This window comes from Typopeltis vanoorti, chromosome 5 (genome assembly GCF_054136105.1).
Source record: "Typopeltis vanoorti isolate ZY-2024b chromosome 5, IOZ_Tvanoo_1.0, whole genome shotgun sequence".
Lineage (NCBI taxonomy): Eukaryota > Metazoa > Arthropoda > Arachnida > Uropygi > Thelyphonidae > Typopeltis > Typopeltis vanoorti.
This window is the reverse complement of record NC_143553.1, coordinates 95,829,487-95,852,537: the sequence shown is the minus strand read 5'-3', so window position 1 is coordinate 95,852,537 and position 23,051 is coordinate 95,829,487. Positions and strand designations below refer to the sequence as shown.

Sequence of the window (23,051 nt, the reverse complement as noted above, 5' to 3'; positions counted from 1 at the left end):
GAAAAAAAAAAAAAAAAGTTCAAATCTAAATCATTCTATACATCTTCTATACAAACAGTATAGGAACAGTTCCATAAAAATTATACTATATTTGGAAAGTTAATTTTTTTTATTACTACACATCTTGAAAAGAAACTAACTTTTCCCCCTTTTTTTTTTTTTCGCTAAACAAATGAAATGAAAAAACACAAATGGATCTTTCAAATGAAGTTTAATGAGATGGTGTCAGTGAGAATCCTATTAACACTTATCATTAAGTACTAATAAATACTAACACAATCTGCAAAAGTAATGCAAAGAGACTAGAAAATGATAAATTGCTTCTGATTTCATTCTTTGGTTATTTTAATTTTTTTTTTCACACATTCTAAAACTATCTCAATAGAAGAACAATAAGAAGGTTATCTAGCTTCATTCTTAATATACCACATTAAATGGAGATCTAAAGTTAATAAAAGCACACATATGATACATTATTTTTTTCGTTTCTTTTTCTCCTCCATTTCTAGTAATGCTTCACCTTCCTTAATCTGATTTAATAATTTGCATTTATATTTCACAGAAATCATTCCTCATTTTTTATTAAAAAAAAGCATTTAAGTTACAAAAATAATATTGCACAGTGGCATGACACTATCAATAATATATTATACTTTTAAGAACAAAATCTAAATAACATTTTGACTGTTTTGAAAATGCCTAAACACACAAAAATTTGAATCTGCTGTGGTGTCTATGGAATACACTATAAAAAGCTTTATTAATAAAGAAAAGTGTACTTTCAAATTTCATAAAATGATTTACAAATCTGGTATCTCAAAAAATTAAAAAAATATTATAATTTAATATATAATTTAAGATTTTATTTGTAATGTATCATTTGATGAGTAAATATGAAAGGTAATATAAAACAGCTTTACTAACAATTTGCAAAGAGTATCAATGAAAGGGCTTAGAGCCTGAGTCATATTTTCCAAAAATTGACATTGTATGTACCATTTCAGAATAGTTCAAACTATTTCAATGAGGTAAATGTAGATCAAACTCCTACCAAATACATTTATTTTCTTTGCTTGGCTTGAAATAGATATTTATTATGTTTTCCTAAATACACATGCACACACAAACATTATCCACGTGAAATGTAGATATTTATTCTGCTTTAGTAACTATATATACATACACCTACATCAGCTGGCAAGGACTAGTGAACAGAACCTCTTGATGTGCATGTACAGGCATTTTCAAAATAGATAATGAAAACTAAATAAATTAATACTGAGTTCTATTTAAAATATAAAAAAAATGCATTTTTTAATTATTTATTCACTTTCAAAATTAATTCTGGCAATACCTCAATTAGAAATTATTACAATTTTCAAAGTTTTTTTTATTTATTTCAAAGGAATAACTTGTAATATAAATATTAATTTGAAAGTAGGTAAGTTTGCAACACACAGATAAAATTAGAATTTTTTAGCATTTAAAACATGGATTTTGTCAGTATTTCTCAATCTTCATATCTCACTTTAACTTTAAAACAAGCTATATATACATAGGATGTAGATTACCTTATTTCTTATCTCAGAAAATACATACATACATATATAACATACACTTATCTGTTTGCTGGAAGGATCTTAAAGTTAATAATAATGACAAATGATGATGAAATTAATATCACCTAAAAATGTTCATAATTATAGTCAAAGAGCTAAAGTTTATATTTTGTGTAATATACTTTGAATGACTTAAGAAGATACTTATATAATACTTTTATATACACCTACCCAGTGCATTTATTTTGCAGCATAAAAATATAAAAATCTCTAATACATGATTCTCCTCTTACACACACACATTTATAATAGAAAATATCATAACAAATGTCCAGCATCTGTTTATGGACAGTTCGATACTATGGAAACTCAACCTGAAATTTAATATATATATATATATATATATTCACTGTTCACAGTATGAATAATCATAAACATCACTTTTAACTTTACTCATTATACGTAAGCAAGAATATACAAAGGATTCTTTTTCCTAGCAGCACACTATACCACTAGCTTTTTTCCCATAAGATAAAAAAAATATTCATTTTTGATACTGTGATTTATTGATGACCTGCATTACAAAAAAAAAAAAAAATGTTAAAAATTAAAATAAAAAAATTCAATATTCAATATTTTAATAGTCGTTTTTAAAAAAAGTTGTCCTCCTTAGGAGTTTATATTTTTTTTTTGTTCTGCAAAAAAAAAAAATAAATAAATAAATAAAATACAATCATTTATTTATATATACTTATGTTTCATTCATACTGATACTGGGTAACAAGTATGTGAATGATACAGAAAATGCCTAGAAGAGATATTTAAAAAGGATTACATTTTTGGTTCAGTTTCAAAAACTTTTTAAAGGATGTTAAACATCCTCTTAAGTGTTAAGATTTTAAAATCAGAGCACTTAATATATAATGAAGAGGTATATTTAAAATGTGCTAGGCACTACATGCTACCACAGAAACATCTATTTTCCTTCTCAATGAAAGCCAACGTGGATCACTGGGCAGAGCTTTAAGAAACAAATTACAAATATAAAAGCATGTTATTTAATAATGAGTCAACTACAAATGCTGTTGTTTTTCAGAATAAAAAGGGAATAGGTTGAGCATGAACTAAAATCATTACCATGGCAAACAATTCAAACACAAGTATTACGTTTTCAATGCAGGAAAAATCTACACAAAATAACACAAAACGATAGCAAATTTCACCAATCCAGCTTAAATTAATATTAATAAAATTAGTAAAAAAAAATAAGAGTACAAGAAATGACAAGTTTCTGGAGTGCACATTTCAGTTTAGAATAAATCTTCATAAATACAGAATGTGACAGACATTTTCTAATATTTACAGCCAAACCATGAAACGTGATTTATTCACAAATGAAGGTTAAAAAAAAAAAAAAAAAAAAGACTGTAAATTGGCTGATTAAATAAAATTAGAACAGAGTACTTATAATGTGAGTTTTAGAAGACTTTAGTCACTGAAATGCTTCTTATAGTATCACAAGTACTAATATGTATTCAGTAATGGTTATGCATCTATGAAAACACAACATAAATGTATAAAGTTGACATAAATATCTTGCAATTAAGATTAAAAAAAGTCTTCTAAATAGTGTTTAGCATTCATTCTGTGATTTGTAGAATTAAGAACATAAAACAGAATAAGTAGCTGGGAAACTGAGTAATCGGTTGATCTCATCTCACTTATTTCAATTTTTGTATTATGAGATAAACTTCATAGCTTATAATGGATATATATTTTTGATGCATTTTCTCAAGTTCATTCAATGCTCAAGATGTTGGGCTATGTTATGCTGACATACAGTCATCTCATCCAATAAATTGTAAACAGAATATTACATTTCTCCATGGGCTAACTAATTTGGAATCCTGAAATTAATAAAAATATAATTAAAACTAGCAATCAGACAAAATATATCTTTGGTAGGCAAATTAATAATTTCTCTACTTAATCAACTGGCAAGACCAATAATTAAACTTATAAATCTGTTTTGCTGAATTATACATTTATGTAAGAGTGAGAACAACAGACCAGGATTGCTACACTAAATGATACTGGCTGTATTATTCACATTTAACAGATAAATAGTTATTAGAAAAACAATTTATATCAAAACCAAACACACTGACTACATTCACAGGATGACATTATAACCAATTTCAATTTATAAAAATAAACAATTTAGGACAACTGTACATCTTTAGTTCACTAATTACTATTTCTACAAAATGAGATATTTTTCTATAGAGCAATAACGAACTAAATCAGCTGTAGACATATCTACATACTGCAATCATAAAAAAAAAGCACAAAGGGTATAAACTCTAAATTAAAGCATACTTTCTTAGAATATTTTCTCAAACACAGCAGAAGATAAATGGTGCATAGAGACATATATTCTCCACTATGGCCTTATGTACCAGAGTACTCCAGATTTTCAACATGTGCACTTTTTTTGTTTTATTTCCATGGTAGTATTATAACATAATTAATTCAAATGCTTATGAAATACAAAAATAAATGAAAATTTAGCTATCTCCAATGATTGTTGCACTCACATAGTGTTCTGGCATTTTCAACTCCAGTGATCTTTAACTGGAATGTAGTTGAAATAAGTACAGATTTCCAAGATAGCAGAAGATAAAGAACACAACCATAAACTTTTAGTGTTCCTATGGTTGTATGATTAGGAATCTATTGAATTAGTCCTCATGAGTACCTTGTAACAATGGCGACACACAGGTACAGGATGTTTCGTAAAGTGGCCTGGTAGAGAAATTCGTTTATCAATACAACGGACACAGAAAACTTCTCCACAGCTCCAGCAGTGAAACTAAAAAATAAAATTGATTACATCGTATCACAAATGAAAAATTGGGAATCATTTAAAAAAAAAAAAAATTAGAAATTAAAACTACACACTTCTCAAAGTTCAGTTTTAAGAATATTAACCATTCAGGAATGAGAATAAGCATGTTTGTAATAAATATGAACAGTTAACTAAAATTATAATAGTATGTAAATTTTTGGACAAAGATCTGTATTTCAGTTTTGTCAATCTGGAAAAGGCATATGACAATGTGCCAAGAGAGAAACTATTCAATACACTATAGTTATATGGTGTCAATGGGGCATTATATCAAGCAATACTTAGTCTTTATTTGAGTTGTAAGTCAGCAGTTAGAATTGAAGGAAGTACAGGAAGATGGTTTAATGTTAAATCTGGTGTCAAACAAGGATGTACATTATACCCTCTGCTATTCATTATCTATATGGATCACATTATGAAGGAAAGTGGTATTAAACATGATATCAAAATTGTAGATGTTAATATCAGCTCTTTGCTTTATGTGGATGATGTTATACTTCTAAATAAATCCACTACAAGTCTGCAAGATTCTCTGACTAAATTGAATAACTGTTGTAATAGATATGGTATGAAGGTCAGCAATAAAAAGACAAAGACAATGAAAATAGGCAGAACCATTGAAAATGTCAACTGTGTTGTGAATGGAGAACCTGTGGAACAAGTAAAACATTTCAGCTACTTAGGCATGATTTTTAGTGAAGATGGTAAATTAATTATGGAGAATCAACAAAGCTGGTATGGTAGGAAGTCAACTGAATAACTTCATATGGAATAAGAGAGAAATTAGTCAGAACACTAAATTAGCAGTATACAAGACAGTGTTGTTCAAACCAGTTTTAACTTATAGATCTGAGAGCTGGGTCAGAAGTAAAACACTTGACCAAAGACTAGAGACCACAGATATGAGAGTTCTGAGAAAGATTAGTGGTGTAAACAGCTGGCATTAGTTGCAATATCATATTAAAAATGAGGATATTACGAAAGAACTTGACACTGTCAGCATCCAGGAATGTGTCAGCAGAGCTAATCTAAGGTGGTATGGTCACTTAAACAGAATGGGCGAGGAAAGATTAGCAAAACAAGTGTTGTCTGCCAGGTTGGCAGGAAAACGACCCAGAGGAAGACCAAGATATAGGTGGATTGATACGGTACAAAGTTCCTTAGATGATAGAAATATAAGATCTGATAATGTTGGAGTCTTGACAAGTAACAGACTGATTTGGAGGAAAATTGTAGATAGGAAGTTAGTAATGATGTAAATTTTTCATGTAATACTATCATATCCTGTACACCCCTTGAGGGTACATGGCAGGAATTTGATGATGATGATGATGATGTAAATTTTTGGGTTGGTTTTTTTTCCCCCTGAATGATTTTTTTTTCCCCAGTATTCTTTTTGATTGGCACTTGACCATACTCCACGTATATAATTCTCTGTAGCAAGCAGGCTAAATCACTGAGGAGTATAAAGGGTTTTATCTCTTGCAGGTGACAAGATGAAAGTCCCAAATTACGGAATATAAACCATGATAAGGGATTATTTGATGGGGGGAATGAATATACACAATACTTAAGGATTTTCCAAAGGCATTTTATTATTACTATTGCACAGGCAGCTCCATGGAGTCTGAAGACTCATCATAGTAGGCTCACACTAATCTATCAACATAATATCTATCATACCTGATCTTTAACACATTTAATGACAAAGCACAAATAACAGACTCTACAACCAATCCCAACTCTACTGGCACTCTTGCCAATCACTTTTACTCGATTTCCAGGCATGATGCCTTGTTTTGCCTCAGGTGTTCAATACTGAAAAAATTCTTCCACATCAATCCTGTAAAACCTTTGAAGTAATTTACAGGTTTCTATATACATTCTTTTCCATTTATCGGGCAATTTCTGCAACATCAAAACTCTTGATCTATCCTCAGAGAGCATTTCATAGACTACTCACCATCTTGGTCACTCATTTCTGGCCAGATGTAGCCATACCAACACCCTATAAATAGGAATGATAAGTTCTTTATTTCTGTTTATTAGGAGTTCTTGAATAACCAAACAATCCTATGAAGCTAATTTGCCCTTCCTGCAATATTACTCCCATACTTCAGTTCCATCCCGTAATATCCCCAAATCTCTAGCATTATCAAGTTTCTAGAGTACAGTTCTGTTAAGGTAGAACACACCTTGTAATCTTATCTTCACAAACATGGCTGACAATTTTCCACATTAAACAGGAATTATCCTTTTCCCATATGCTCAGCCTATTTAAATTGTTCTGCCAGCTCTCTACATCACCTAAATTAACTATTATGATGTTAGATAATTTTTGCATTATCAGCAACTGGATATTTCTATATCATTAAAGTACAATTTAAATATCAGCAGTTCAAGCACAGAGCTCTGCCCTGTGGCACACTGCTGGCCACCGACCTTCTCTGAGATTCTGCTCTCATACACTATGCTTTGGTAACTGTCCATCAATCATCCTTGTATCCATATCATCAAATCTGTTACCATTTGCTCCAATTTGTGTAGTTCCATGTAGTATCTTGTAAAATGGCTTTGCAAAGTCCTGTGGAAATACTAGTTGTGGTGTTGGTGGGGCAATAGATGGTGTTGGTGTAGTTACAGTTAGAATGAGCTATAGACTAGACAGAGTTGTTAGAGTAGGTGCCCTCCCTCGATGAGTCTTTGGACTCCCTAGAGGTGTCATATAATAATAATAATAAATATCAAAAAGGTGGCAAGATATTCTGGAGGTTGTCGAAGAAGCTCAGGAAAGGAGGAGAGAGTGCTGTAAAAGGAATTAGAGATAATAAAAGTGAAATGAAAACTGGAGAAAAAGATATCCTTGAAGTATGGAGTAATTACTTCGAAAAATTGCTAAATGAAACAAACAATGATAGCACAGTAGTAAAAAACACTCAACAGGCATTCAGTCAGGAAAACATATCCATACTTAAAGTAGAAAAAGCCATCAAAGGCCTGAAAGGTGAAAAGGCAGCAGGAGTAGCTGATATTGTTCAGAAAGCCTGGACAGAGGGACGAATTCTGGATGACTGGAGTAGAGCTCTCATAGTACCTATATATAAAAAGGGAAATAAAACCAAATGTGAGAATTACAGAGGTATTTCTCTACTGAGTGTTCCTGGTAAGATTTATGCAAGTATACTTGAGAAACAGTTGAGAAGGATTGTAGAAGGGAAACTTAGTGAAGAACAAGCTGGATTCAGGCCAAATAGAGGCTGTCAGGATCAGATTTTCACTTTACGACAATTAATAGAAGTCATGGGAATATAACAAAGATCTGTATTTAAGTTTCTGGAAAAGCATATGACAAGGTACCAAGAGAAAAGCTATTCAAAACACTACAGTTACATGGTATCAATGGGGCATTATATCAAGCCATACTAAGTCTTTATTTGAGTTGTAAGTCAGTAGTTAGAATTGAAGGAAGTACAGGAAAATGTTAAAGATACCAAGCAATTTTTATAAGCTAGGTTTTAATCCTTTTTCCCAAGTAAGCAAACAGACAAGTAAGTCAAGTTTGCGCCTGCACGTAGTGCAAGCTGAGCAACTCGTGGTAAAGGTGGAGTAAGCTCCGGTCACTTTCCTCAGTATTTTACTTTAATGCAAAACACATCCCCTTGCGGAGATGTATGATGCTATGCATTAAAGGCAAGGGCCACTATTCAGACTGGCTTCGACCTTTATTCAGGTCCTTACTCCACCTTTACCATGAGTTGCCTCACACTTGCACTACGTGCAGACTCAAACTTGACTTACTTGTCTGTTTGATTACTGGGGAAAAAGGATTAAAACCTAGCTTATAAAATTTGCTTGGTACCTTTAACATAGTATATACCCAAGGTAAAAAACTTTCTACAGGAAGATGGTTTAATGTAAAATCTGGTGTCAAACAAGGATGTACATTATACCCTCTGTTATTCATTATCTATATGGATCACATTATGAAGGAAAGTAGTATTAAACCTGTCATCAAAATTGGAGATGTTAATCTCAGCTCTTTGCTTTATGTGGATGATGTAATACTTCTAAATAAATCCACTACAAGTCTGTAAGATTTAGTCTGCAAGACTAAATTGAATAACTGTTGTAATAGATATGGTATGAAGGTCAGCATTAAAAAGACAAAGACAATGAAAATAGGCAGAATCATTGAAAATGTCAACTGTGTTGTGAATGGAGAACCTGTGGAACAAGTAAAACATTTCAGCTACTTAGGCACAATTTTTACTGAAGATGGTAAATTAAATATAGAAATAGACAACAGAATCTGCAAAGCTGGTATGGTGGGAAGTTAAATGAATAAATTCATATGGAATAAGAGAGAAATTAGTCAGAACACTAAATTAGCTGTATACAAGACAGTGTTGTTCAAACCAGTTTTAACTTATGGATCTGAGAGCTAGGTCAGAAGTAAAACACTTGACCAAAGACTAGAGACCACAGATATGAGAGTCCTGAGAAAGATTAGTGATGTAAACAGCTGGCATCAGTTGCAATATCATATTAAAAATGATGATATTAGGAAAGAACTTGACACTGTTAGCATCCAGGAATGTGTTACCAGAGATAATCTCAGGTGGTATGGAATGGGAGAGGAAAGATTAGCAAAACAAATGTTCTCTGCCCCGAGAACACTTGTTTTGAAAAAGACTCAGAGGAAGACCAAGATATAGGTGGATTGGTACAGTAAAAAGAGCCTCAGAAGACAGAAATATAAGATCAGATAATGTTGGAGTCTTGACAGGTAATAGACTGATTTGGAGGAAAATTGTAGATAGGAAGTTAGTAATGATGTAAATTTTTCATGTAGTACTAGCATATCCTGTTCACCCCTTGAGGGTACATGGCAGGAATTTGATGATGATTTTTTGTTACATTTTTACTGATGGCTGATTTTAAATAAGTAAATAAAGAGGAAAGGATAACCTTTAATTTTATCATGTATGTAAATAATTCCTAAATATATAGCAAAAATGCATTATCTCTTATAATCAGAAATTTCTTTACTACTAATGTTATGTATTAAAGAAATTACTTTTTTTTTTGGTTTTTTTATAAAAAAAAAAAGTCTCACCTTGAATTTAGTTTTTATCTCTGTATCTTAAAAAACTTTGAGAGAAGAAAATATTGAACTTTCCTACAATGTTTTTATACCATCAAAGAACTGTAGTCTTGTTTACATAATAAGCGATGTATTTTTTTAAATTAAAGATATCAAGAAATTATATTCTTGATCCTTTATTCAAGTGTGAGGAAAGAAAGTTTGCACCTGAAGTATTTTCAGTACAAGGCAACTCATATATAGAGGCTAATGACTTCACATAACTTGCCTTAGTATCCAATAATGCAAAGCACATATTCCTTACGGACATGTATAATGCTATTCACCTCTGGGTCTGGCTCCCACTTATTTATTTATTTGTATGGAGTTTCCTCCCTATTTCTCCCCCCTGTCCCTACTGGGGCGAGTTGAGCTCCCCCCTCATGGGGGTTAAGTATTTTTATGACTGTAGATCCGTGTGTGTTCACGGGGACGGTTTGCCTGCTTGCAGGATGAAAACCCCGCCCCCCGATAAACTGGCTGTCCACGCCCAAGACCGGCTAACTTGGCTATGGCTGAGGAAGATCCTTAAGCTCCTCACGTCGTAGACGGGAATCAAACCTAGGACACTCCTTTCCCAGGCATATGGTTGTGAAGCGCAAAGCCACTAGGCTAACCGCACGGACTGGCTCCCACTGATGAGACCTCAATAAAGGTCGAAACTGGTCTGAGTAGTGATCCTTCCCATAATGCACAGCATTATACATGTCCGTAAGAATGTGTTTTGCATTATGAGATACTAAGGAAAGTGATGTGAAGTCATTAGCCTCTATATATTAGTTGCCATGTCCTGAAAATACTTCAGGTGTAAACTTTGCTTACACTTGGATAAAGAATTAAACAAAGTATATAATTTCTTGGTATCTTTAATTTATAGTATAACCAAGTGGAAAAACTTCTAACAAAGATTTTATTTTTGTTTCACCACCATGTTATTTTCTGCACCAGGCAGTAGTGTTCTTGCATGGTTGGTATTTCCAAAAAGGAAGTCGATATACAGAGAAAGAGAGAGAGAATAGAACAGCTACTGTATAGTAAAACAAAAGTTTAAAATTTGCAGTATAGTTTAAAGGATTTCTTAAGCAAAAAAAGTGGAAAAGAGTATTTTGAGGAAAAGAAATAGTTATCCCAAAGTTAACAAATGAATTTCTTTCAAAGGAAACTAAGTTGAGGTGTAAATAAAGATGTATTTAGAAGAATTATATAGCTTTTCTCAAAGCAACAAAACAATTCCTTTTAATACGTTATGCAGAAAATGTATTCTAATTAAACACTGTGGTGTTTAAATTGGGAATTTTTTGTACTCAAGGATAAGGAAGAAGTAGAAGTTCCACAAAGAAAATGGAACTTTAAAATTTACACTATTATTTGTTTGTAAATAAAGATATTAAATTTGAATTTAACTCTGCCTCTCACTCAATCTTTTAAGTTAACTTATTTTTAAAATAAAATCCTGGATCTAAATCTGTGATATTAACTGAAAGGTTAATAAACCACTCAGGTATACTCTGATATATATACATGAAAAAAGTTTAATTATTATTATTACCAGAGATTCCAGGGAGTCAGCGACTCATCAAGGAAGTTCACATATCACCAATACCAGCTGTCGCACCTTTTCTCATATCCCATCACATTACCTGCATTCACCACCTCCAAAGCAAAGCCATGATAATCACATGCCACTCTGAGAGAAAAATCTAGCTCTCACCCCTTTCTTGATTGCATTCATTCTCAACTTCCATGGATGGCCTCTTGTCCTCTCCCTGCCCTCCATAAAATAAAAAATTCTGTCTACTAGTATCCTATATGACCCTATAAGTGTCCTGCAAACTCTATAAGAGGTTTGTAGGACACTTATTAACTTTCATATCATTTCCATCTTTCCCCTGCTTGCTAGTATCTACAGTATGCAATTCCTCAATCTGTTCTCATAAACTGTATTTCACAGTCCTGGTATCATCTTTAACACCATGCTTTGCACTCTCTTCATTTTCAACCAAATCACATCACTTAAGAAACTGGTAGACCAGATCTGTGCACAATAGTCAAGTGAGGTTGTATTCAAAGCCTTATAAAGAGGCAAAATGACTGACTTCCTTATCTTTACATGTCAATGTTCATTTCAGTACTGCAATTATCATCTGAGTTGTATTTACAAATCTATGGCTATATGGCTCTCTAAACTTCGACATGCTATCTATTAAAACTCTAAGAGCTCTGGTCAGAACAGTTTATTCTGGCATAATTCAACCAATATAATAAGCCATTGGATATTTCACTACACCGAAGTCCAAATGTTGCTAACATTGAAATGTTAATAACGTTATGTGACCAATTCCTGATGTAGACTCTAAAGCAGCATGTATAGGATAATATGATGGTGCTACATGAAAAAGTTACATTATTACTAACTTCCTGTTGATAATTTGCCTCCAAACTAGATTGTTATCTGCCAAGACTCCAATATTGTTAGCTCTTATATTTTAATCTTCTAAGACTTCTAAAACTGCAACAATCCACTTACATCTTGATCTTCCACTGAGTCTTTTTCTTGCCATCTTGATATTAAACACCTATTTTTCTAATCTTTCATCTCCCATTCTATTCAAGTGACCATATTTCCTGAGAGTAGCTCTGCACGCGTGCACGCACACACATATTCCTGAATGCTAACAATGCTAAGATATTTTTTAATATTTTCCTTTTTAATATGGTTCTGCAACTTGATGCCATCTGTCCACTCCCTAATTTTTCCCAGAACAATTTAATCATATGTGGACCCAGTCGTTGACCAAATGTTTTTCTTCTAATCTGGCTCTCAGATTCATAAGTTAAAACTGGCTTGAATGATGTCATGTATACTATTAGGTTTAGATTAGTGTTTTTACTAATTTCTCTCTTATGCCATAAAAATTAATTGACTCCATCTATGCAGGTTTACTAATTCTCTTGTCTATTTCCATATTTAATTTGCTATCTTCACTAAATATTATGTCCCAATAGCTGAAATTGTTACTTCTTCTAAAGGTACTAAATGCAGAATGTATTTGAAGTTTTTCTATGTTCCTGGCTATTTATACTAGTTTTGGTCTTTCAGTTACCACTTTTGAATTTTCTCTAGATCCTTTCTAATATATTCTCATCATAAAATCAGGCGAAATCTGTGTACAATAATAAATATGAGTCCTGATCAAGGCTTTATACAACGAAACCATAACCACTTTATTTCTACACATCAACATCCTGTGCATCATGACCATAATCTGATATGATGGCTTCACAACTTGTGCAATGCGAATCCTGAACTTCAGTCCTTGTCCACCAATACTCTCAGATTTCTCATCTCTTCTACCTTCAAAATTTTCCCACCAAATGTATACTTTGCATTCCATTGTTGCTTACCAAATTTCAGAAACTTACACTTTGCAAAACTGAACTGATCATTCAACTCACTTGTCCACTCATAAAATATATTCAAGCACTCTTTTAAAGTCACATTTGGTTGACTCCTCATTGTTCTTCCCAATTTTGCATCATCTGAAAACAGTTGCATATCTCCAGTTAAGCCCATCTCAATATTAATATACAAGGTGAACGACAATGGTCCCAAAACAGATCCTTAAAGTGCACCAATACTGCACCCCATCTACAGCTTTCTGATACCTAGCTCTCACTAATCTCTTCAATATCTTAACCACAATGCAGATATACAGATTAGACTATAATTTGCAGCCACAACCTTTGTGAAGTGGAACAAATTTACCATCTTTCCACTATCTTGGGACCTGTGATGATGTAACTCTTATTAAACAAGCATACCAAGGCTACTGCCAACTCCCTGGAACATTCCCTTACAATGTGTGGTGATATATCATCAAATCCTATTGCCTTATTGACATCAAGCTTACTATTTCCTCATATACCTCCTGCTCAATCACAAGTAAGCCACTCTCTCCCATTTCCTCTATACTTGAGCTTCTCGTGATTTCACATTGAAGATGATGAAACATCCCAATGAATTGTTTCCTGAATACCTTAACTATGTCCTCTGTAGCAGTTACCAAACTACCATCTTCATCTTTTAAACATAATCACATTCATCACTTCATAATCATTCTTCTATCTACTTGTAACATATTGAACAAACTCTCTAGAATTTTTCTTGGCCTGGTTTACTAATTTACTCATTTTGCAGTTTTGCTATTCCATATTTAGGAAGGTGACCCAGTTTTGCCAACGTTTGCTTCCTCTTCTTGCAGATTTCATCCTTATTCCATTCATTCATCCTTTTGATCTTTGAATACATTCACACACATGATGTTGCTAATGATGACGATGTTAATTATCTCTTGGTCACTTCCCAAGCATCATTTATCTCCTTCCTGCTTAACTTCTTATTCCATGCTATAGCTTCAAGCTGTGTCCTAAGACAGGCCTTGCAGTTCCACACATATATTCTTTCCTCATAGAAGTCATCAGATGATCACTTCATGGTCACCTTCACCAACTGGAAAGAAATGTGATACCTCATTCACAATCACATCTTCCAATTAAACGATTAGATCTCAGACTATTGATCCTTATGTGCCCTCCCTTGCATACTGCGTAAGATAGTTTCTCTCAGGAAATTCATTTCTCTTATATCCAAAAGCTATCTTTTCATTTCAATCTATATTAACATAATGAAAATCACCCATAATGATCACCCTTCCCTTGTTCACTAAACCAAAGTTGTTTATTACTGATTTTCATGCCATATTTGTTACAGCAGTAACAAATCAATAACATATCAAATATTGATATCAGGTTTAATACCACTACCCTTCACAATGTAATGCATCTAGATGACAAATAACAGTAGAGATAGAGAATGCTGCTGTTAACAATCCAATTTTGAATATATGTCCTGACGAACCCTCTTTAACACTTTTAACCACCACTCCAGACACACAGACTGGCCAATAATTCAAAAGCCTTATTTGTATCATCTCCTTATGGAGGAGAACAGTTTTTGCCTTCTCTCTACTCCTTTGGAACTTGGCCCAATTTAAGACTCATGTTAAAGAGTCAATGCTGTTGTTAAGTTCCTGAGACATTTCTTCAAAATATGCAGTGATATATCATGAAGCCCTGCAGCCTTATTTATATCAAAATATCATATAAACAAATAAAATTACATCAAGAAATTTGAATTGGACACCTTTTACAGTTGTTCTCTTTATGTACATTTCCTCTTTTACTAACTGTAATATACGAGTAAAATAAATAAATACAGTTTCAAGAATGATCAAATATCACTTGGCCACTCTATCAAAGCCAAAGCAAGTAAAGAAAACTAGTACACTGGATTGATACATTTAGTTCATCTATAACTGCATATGATGTCCTATGATACTACAAAATATAGTACAACTTGCAAAAACATAAATTTTAATATCACAATATGAAACAAGTAATAATATACAAAATGGCATTCTAGTAAGTTCTCACTCTCTGTCTCATATTTGAAATACAAAATAAAAATTTAAGGCAAACAGAAGTAGACATGTAAACCAGAAAAACACTACATACTTTCCTACTAAAATGATCAAATGGAGTAGAGCAAATACACTGCCGAATATTTCGAAATGACTTCCAATCAATAGCTACAGATTTCAGTTCGTCTTTCAATTGTTGAAATACAGCATTGTCCAACTTCCTTTCACTTATTTCTGAAAATAAACAAATAATTTAACAGAAAATCTTATGTTATAAAATCACCGAGATTCACTTATCCATTTTAGAGAAAAATCTTTCCTCTTCTCCTCAACAAACTAGTATGTTAACAAATAGGTTGTTAAATCTATATTAACTAAAATAATTTCTTCCTAGACTCAAGACTAGTAACCAATATTGCCAAGCAATATGCATTTATTTATTTTTTTAGTGTATGGCTCACACATGAAAAGTTACATAACATTAATTCTTAATATATATGAACATAATAATAGACATATGTACATTAATAAGACATAATACAGTCATAAAAGAGACATTCAAGACTACAACTGTATGTCTGGGTTGATTATCCAGTCAACTGCACTTGGTGTAGCATGGATGAAGTCCGACAGGTTTTCATTTCATGTGTGCACGTTAGGCACATTCTGCTGTAATACGATCAATTGTCTGGTGGGGTGATCCACAGTCGCACCTGGGTGAGGCAATCATGCCCCATTTGTAAAGGTGGTCTGCACATCTGCCATGATTGGTGCGGATTCGGTTACGGGTAGGCCAAGTTTTCCAAGGTAGGTCAAAACCCGAAGGCATCTGTGTTAGGTCCACTAATTCATGGAATTCCCTTGTTGAAGTGTTACACCAGGATTCTTTCCACTTTTCCTTCATGTTGAAACTTGCCTCTGCAAGATGTTTTGCTGTTAAGATTGGAGGGTGCCTTGACTTTAGCCTGTTTATTTCTAGGGATGAGATGTCTTTGTGGATTGGAAGATTTTGGATTTCCATGATTTTGCTGTATTCATGTAGAAGAAAGCTGGATCTGCAGATGTATGGAGGTAGAATGTTGCTTAGCACTGGGAGCCAGTAGGTTGGAGTTGATTTCACAGTTCCAGAAATAAGGCACATAGTGGTGTTAAGCTGAGCATCAACCAAATACACACGGACGCTGTTCAGCCATATGAGTGAACAGTATTCAGTTGCAGAGTAAATGAGACCAAGAGCAGTGCAGCGAAGCGTTGTTGCTGATGCACCCCCAAGTTGTTCTGCATAGTTTTTGCAGTAAATTTTTTTGTGTTTTTAGCTTGGATGCTGTGTTAACGAGATGTGGTTTATAAGATAGAGTTCTATCCAAAGTGATGCCCAGATATTTTGGGAATCTGTTGTAGCTTAGCAGTTTGTGGTTGAAGTAGACCACGAGTTCTTTATTAGCCTGGTTATTGTTCAGGTGGAAGCATGAAACTTCTGTTTTGCTAGAATTTGGGCATAATCTCCATTTGCTGAAGTATTCATCTAGAACTGCAAGGTCATTTGTTAGTGTATGTTCTAGCTAAAGCAATGTCATCAGCGTAGCAAAACTTCTTGGAGGCTGTATTAGGTAAATCTGCGAAATATAAGTTAAAAAGGAGGGGAGCCAGAACTGACCCTTGTGGTAATCCATTATTCAGTGTTCTTTGTTACTTTTGTTCTTGTCCATACATAAGGACATGGAACAGGCAGTTGTTTAGCATGTTATCAATTGGTTTTGCTATTGTTCTGCATGGGACTGCACGGAGTAACTTGCAGATTGCAGCATGCCTCCAGACTGTATCATAAGCTGCAGCTGTTTTCAGGCATTGTTGGTAGCCGGCCTCTGTGTGTGTGTGTGTGTGTGTGTGTGTGTGTGTGTGTGTGTGGTGAGTGACAGAACCTGATCACAGAAGTTTCATTTATGTCTGAATCAGGACTGTTCCACTGGGACTTGTTTTATTATCTTAGGGGCAATTCTGTTGTGGATGAGCTGTTCTAGGAGCTTATAATAGGTGCTAAGCAGGGCGATTGGTCGATAATTTTCTGGTTTGTTGTTGTTGGTTTTTCCTGGTTTTAAGATGGGGATAATTTTTGTCCTTTTAAACTCTTTCAGAAGTCTAGCAGTCTGGAGAATGTCAGAGAAAAAGCAAGCCAACTACTGTTGAGCTTTTTGGCCTGTCTTCAAAAGGAAATCAGGGTGAATTCCATCAAAACCTGAAGCCTTGCACGGTTTCATATCCATTAGAGCAGTGTTTGTCCTTGGCAGTATATCTTGATGTGCTGACAATGTGTGATGCATACTGGTTAGGAGAAATAGCCGATTGTTCCTGGACAGCCATGGTGCCACTACCTAGTTTTCTTAGAAGGCACCATGCTTTTTTACTGGAGTGCCGAAAATCGAGTCTTTCTACTGTCTCAGTCTATTCCTTCTGTCAGTTGGTGTCAAGGCTGTGAATGAGTTCATCTGCAATGTCAGGATTGCCACACTCTAAGTATTCTTCGTACAAGTTATGTCATCATCCCATCCAGGAATATACTCCTTCCGGAGCAATATGCAGTTCTTTAAGTACAAGTACATGGCTCTTTTATCCCAATATACAGAAAAAGCATTGAGTAATTATGTAATCAGCTTTTAGATATAATTACATTACTAGGCATTTTGTGCCTGATGACGAGATCAGCAGCTTCAAGCATAGCATGTCCATGCTGTATAAGCTCATCTTGCAAATTACTTGATCTTATGCTTATTCTAAATGAGTTTGTTTCTATATGTTGCCCTCTTTTGCTCAATGCCAAATCATATTGTGTACTGTAGTAATCATAGTATGTTCATATTTCAAGAAATTCTTAGTATTTAATTACTTTTTTCCTCTGAAAAATTATTAATTGCTATAAGACCTAATACAGATAGTCAGGGAAACTAGATTATAATGAGAAGAATGGTGAGAATTTGTGCAAAACAGAGACTATGTTATGTAACTGTGTTAATGATAGGAATATATATTATCACAGAAATCATAGAGATCTGAAAGTTGTTGAACTGAATCATGCAGACTACAGAAATGAGTATACAAAAAAAGCACTCAGGTAATTTATTATGGCTATACATGAATGCCAGGAGTATCAGAAACAAAGGGTTAGTTTTCTGCCTTAGTGAATACATTGAAGCATCAGATTGTAGGCATTAACGAGATCCAGATATCAGAGGTAGATATACTAAACGGTGTCAAATGTAAAGGGTACAGTATTTTCAGAAATACTAAGACAGGAGGGTGATGCTAATGAAATCACCATCACCCTCCATATTAGAAGGATACTGGATGTATAAGCAAATTTCCTCCATGATGAATTTCTCCGTGATGAAAAGTCTGGATGGTAAGAATCTAATTACGGTAGAAAGTTATAACTACACTAGAAATAACTTTCCATGTGGTAATGAGTTTCAAGTCATCTATGTGAGGTGGAGTCTAACAAGATCAAATATATAATGGGGTGTTGTTATAGACATGGTGGATCTATTTCTAGTGACAATAAAATGCATTACCAAATAAACATGATAAGTGTGAAACAAGTGATTATTATGGGTGACTTTAATTATCTGAACATTGATTGGGTGAAAGTGAAATCTCATGAGAAGAGTGAAACTGAATTTACTGAGCTGTTGCAAAACAACTTCCTCAAGCAGTATGTGATAGAAGAAACTCAACATCAAAGAGCATCAGATCTGATTATAGCATCAGAAGGGGTTTTAGTTAAAATCGTGACTGTTCTGTTTCTGGTCGGTGACAGTGATCATGCTGTGCTAACTTGGGAAGTGGCTAAGTTTATAGATATTCCATTCAGAAATGGTTACATGCTTAACTACAAAGCAGAAAATTATGATCAACTGAGAAGTATAATAGGTTCTTTCCCATAGTTTTTTTTGCTAGTTGGGAAGGATATCGGCAATGCATGGGAAGCATTTAAAAAATACTTAAATGATGCAATAGTGGAATGTATCCCTAGTGTTCAAAGAATAAGCAGGGTAGGAGTGAAATGGATGTGTAATCTTATTAAACAAGACATTTGTAGGATATCTGTATTAAAATTCAGAAATACAAAAAATTAAAAATATAAGAATGAATTAATTTAAAGTTAAGAAGTTAACAAGATATTTTATAAAATAAAAGTAATTAGTGAAACATTTGTTTCTTTTTGCATGTCGCGAGCAAGATGTTTTAAGATGTTAATTTTTGGATACTGAAGTCTTGCTTATATGTGAAATAAATTTATTAAACTTAGCTGTAAGGAATTTTGTATGAGCCATCAAGTGTCGAAATGTTAGTGCTGTATGTATCAAGACAATTCTTTTTGCTGTCAATTACAAGAGAAGCAAAAGATATCAGTAAATTATTGGAAGTGATTAAATGAATTTACCTCAGTGAGATTGTGAAATGAAGAACTACTACAAATTCTGGCTGTTTCATTATGAAATGATACTTGAATAACTTGTCAGAAATATGAAAGGCACTTCATCGTTTCAAGCACAACTCTAAACAGTAATGGCAGCGTACAATGGTGGACTGGAGTGGAAATTGTTCTAATGTATTTCCAAGCATGCACAGAAGTGAAAAAAAAAGCACAGCAGAAGAAACTATGGCATTTCTTATGTCTTCATGAAGATGGAACAGAAACTAGAAAGTTATAAATTAGAAGGCTGAGAGAAGATAAACAGATAAGTGAAGTTTTTGTAGTCATTAATCCATATATGATTTAATTCAGCTAAATTAAAAGGAACTTTATTGCTCTCCAGTTCACATAGAAATGGGCCCAGAAAAGTTTGTGGTGTTTTATTTAGGATTCTAAGTCTGAAAAATGATTTGAAACTATTTATGTTTTTTTTTTTTTTCCCAAAGAGGCATGCTATCATAGAAAGTGAATTCATTCTAAAGTAATGATACTGCTGATATGGTTAATTTAGTTATTTCTTCAGAATCTTTCATATAGAAGGCAAATTTGTTCTAAAGTGATAAAACTGTTGATAAGGTTTAATCAGTTTCAGTGGAGTTTGTTGTTACTTTCATATAGAAAGTGAATCAAATTATTGAAGCATCATGAAAAAATATGCTTTCTTCAGTGTTCTGTTATTTTTAGTATGCATGAAGAATTTAACAGGCTTATGTTACTGTTATACTGGAAGCAGTTTTATGTCAGTCTTTCATCTGTGTGAATTCAAGAAGGAATAAAAGTTTCTGCAGGAAAATGAAACTGGAATTCAAAAAATTTTGATACAATAATTGTTAGCTTATATGTTTGAAGAGAAATTGTGTGGCTAGTGTTTTTCATATTGTTTGATATTGTGATTTGAAGAAGATATTGGTGCTTGCATAGCTAAATAATATTGATTTTATGTTGTAAATATGTGTTCTTTTTGTGAATTAAAGATTTTTATTTTTGGTTATAAGGTGTTTAAACTCATGCTCAATCTCTTAATGGGCAAATGGTTATTGAGTTAATTTAGAAGATAAGATGTTTATGGAGATCATGGGATATGAATCTGTGTGTAGCTTAAACTAGATTGTTTAGTTTCCATGTTTTCTTTTGTTTGAAATTAAGAGTTAAATCACTTGGAGTGGGAGGAGTATTTTATTAAGGGTGCAACTGATAGGATTACATGCACAAAAGAGAAAAAAAATGAAAATATACACTCCCCTCCTCCTGCCCCACACCAACAGATTCTTTAGAAAAAGATGATGTGGAAGGAATGATGTGTGCATAAGGATGATGTCAGTTACAACAGTTGTAAGGAACAGGCCAGAAAAGTTACAACTGTTAAACTGGCTTTGCAAATAAAAACCACAAAGAATTTTATCATTATGCTGCAAGTAAAAAGAAAGGATGAGTATGCATATGACAGATGCTGAAGAGATTTAATTAACGAGGGCCCATTTTGCTAAAAGCTACCAACCTGATGTATGCAATGGTGAGCTCACTGATACCTTTTAACTGGATGGAGAAACTCAAGTGTATGAAGAGGAGGTACTACAGCTGTTGCACAAACTGAATAAACAGTCACAATAGAGGCTGAAGGTATATTAACACAAATGTTAAAAGAATGTTCAGATGAACTGACTGTTCCTTTGACCAGGCTATATAATTCGAGCTTGAAAATAGAGGATTCACAAAGTGGAAAAAATTCACAATAATCTCATTGTATAAAGGTGGGGCAAAGACTGACGATGTGTTAACTATCAACTTATTAATATCTCTGGAGTGGCATTGAAGATTTTGGAAAAGTTAGTAAGATCTTATATACAGAAATGGGTTGACACAGAATCTATACTTTGCAATGAACAGCATTGGTTTACTACAGGAAAGTCATGTTTGAGAAACTTGCTCACATTCTGTAATAATGTAACCATTGAGTTAGACAAGGAGAATGGATACACTGTGGAAGACTGTTGCAGAAATTAGAGAATATGGGATTGGATCATAAATTATTAGCATGGATAAGAAGATGGTGACTGGCAAATATTAAAAAGTTGTCTGTGAAGGATGTAAGTTGACAAGATTAGGGTAACCAGTGGTGTACTCCATGAATGAAATATTTGTCCATTGTTATTCAGTCTTTACATTAATGATATTGGAAAGGTTCTGAAAGGAGATATAACAGCTATTTACTCATGATGTAAAGATAGACAAATATAGTAGAATGATATGAAAAGACTGGAATTATGAACATGTGAAAATGGCTTTCAGTTCAATGATAGAAAAAAACTGGCTAGGCTAGGAATTTTGGAGTTTCAAATGATAAGAAGTTCAGGGTCCATGTAGCAAAGAAAGCAAATACAAACCAGAGGATAGCTGCAATGTTGAAATTAATTTTAACATGTAAGGATAAAGAAGACATTTTGCCTTTTAATAAGGCCTCAATATGACATCACCTGGACTATTTGTGTGCAAGTTTGGTCTCTGGCTTTTGTGGAGATGTTGATACAGTAGAAAGAGTGCAAAGGAAAGTGGTAAGGATGATACTGAGATTGCAGAATACAGATAATGAAGCCAGATTGAGAATTTGTGGACTGCAGCAAACAAGAGAAAGAGAGGGTGATATGATTGAGATTTACAAATTTCTGATAAGGTCATATATGATACCTAGTAGACAGAATTTTTAATTTCATGGAGTGTGGGGGAGATGACAAGATAGCATCCATGGAAGTTGAGAATGAATTCAGTAAAGAAGGGGAGGCAAGAGATTTTTTTTCTCTATTTTCCTCACAGAGTGTAAATTAAAGATGCCAAGAAATTATATTCTTCATTTCATCCTTTATCAAAGTGTAAACAAACAAAGTTTGCCCATAAAGTAATTTCACGACTGGGGGCTACTTGTATATAGGGGCTAATGATTTCACATCAATTGCCTTAGTATCCCATAATGCAATGCACATATCCTTACAGACATGCATAATGCTATGCATTATGGGAAAGGCCACTACCCAGACCAGTTTTGACCTTTATTGAAGTGCAAGGCATACCTCTCCAAAAACTCTGAGTGATCTACAAGATCATTCTAAATTTCACCGAATGACCCTAAAGTTCTGAATAACAGAACTTCTTACTCCTGACCTGAATCACTCCAAGACAGGAAACTCAGCAGTGGTTCCACAAAGTGACAGGCAAAAGCCTACCACCAAGAACTCTCTACTCCCCAAGAAGTAGCAAACCCAATGACCAGCATAATCAATGTCATCAGTGAGAGCCAGAGACAGAAGTGATACTGTTAACTGTTAACTTAAATGGCGAGATGGACGTCAGTCCCTTGGACTTTTATCCCTTCATTGCTAGATTGTGATTATCGATATGAGAAATTTTTTTTGAGCGCATGGCTCGCCTGAATTAGGGCTGTGTAGAATCGTTTGAAGCGATGATCAGAGCTGCCTTCGGACGTTTGTGTCTCCAT

General features: G+C 33.6%; 1 protein-coding gene across 6 annotated transcripts in view; it reads right to left on the bottom strand.

Moving 5' to 3' along the window:
• Positions 1–23,051, bottom strand: part of Mtmr6 (Myotubularin related protein 6) — a 401,631-nt gene that overhangs the window by 83,017 nt on the left and 295,563 nt on the right. For 3 of the 6 annotated variants that reach the window (XM_090393272.1, XM_090393273.1, XM_090393274.1), the window contains 2 exons: positions 15,185–15,324; positions 2,283–4,431 (listed from right to left, as the gene is read on the bottom strand). In XM_090393272.1, the coding sequence (XP_090249398.1) occupies positions 4,285–4,431; positions 15,185–15,324 (287 nt within the window). In that variant the 3' untranslated portion in view covers positions 2,283–4,284. Of the gene's footprint in view, positions 1–2,282; positions 4,432–15,184; positions 15,325–23,051 lie in introns of those variants that run through there. The other 3 variants (XR_016548365.1, XR_016548364.1, XR_016548366.1) reach the window with 2 other exon arrangements.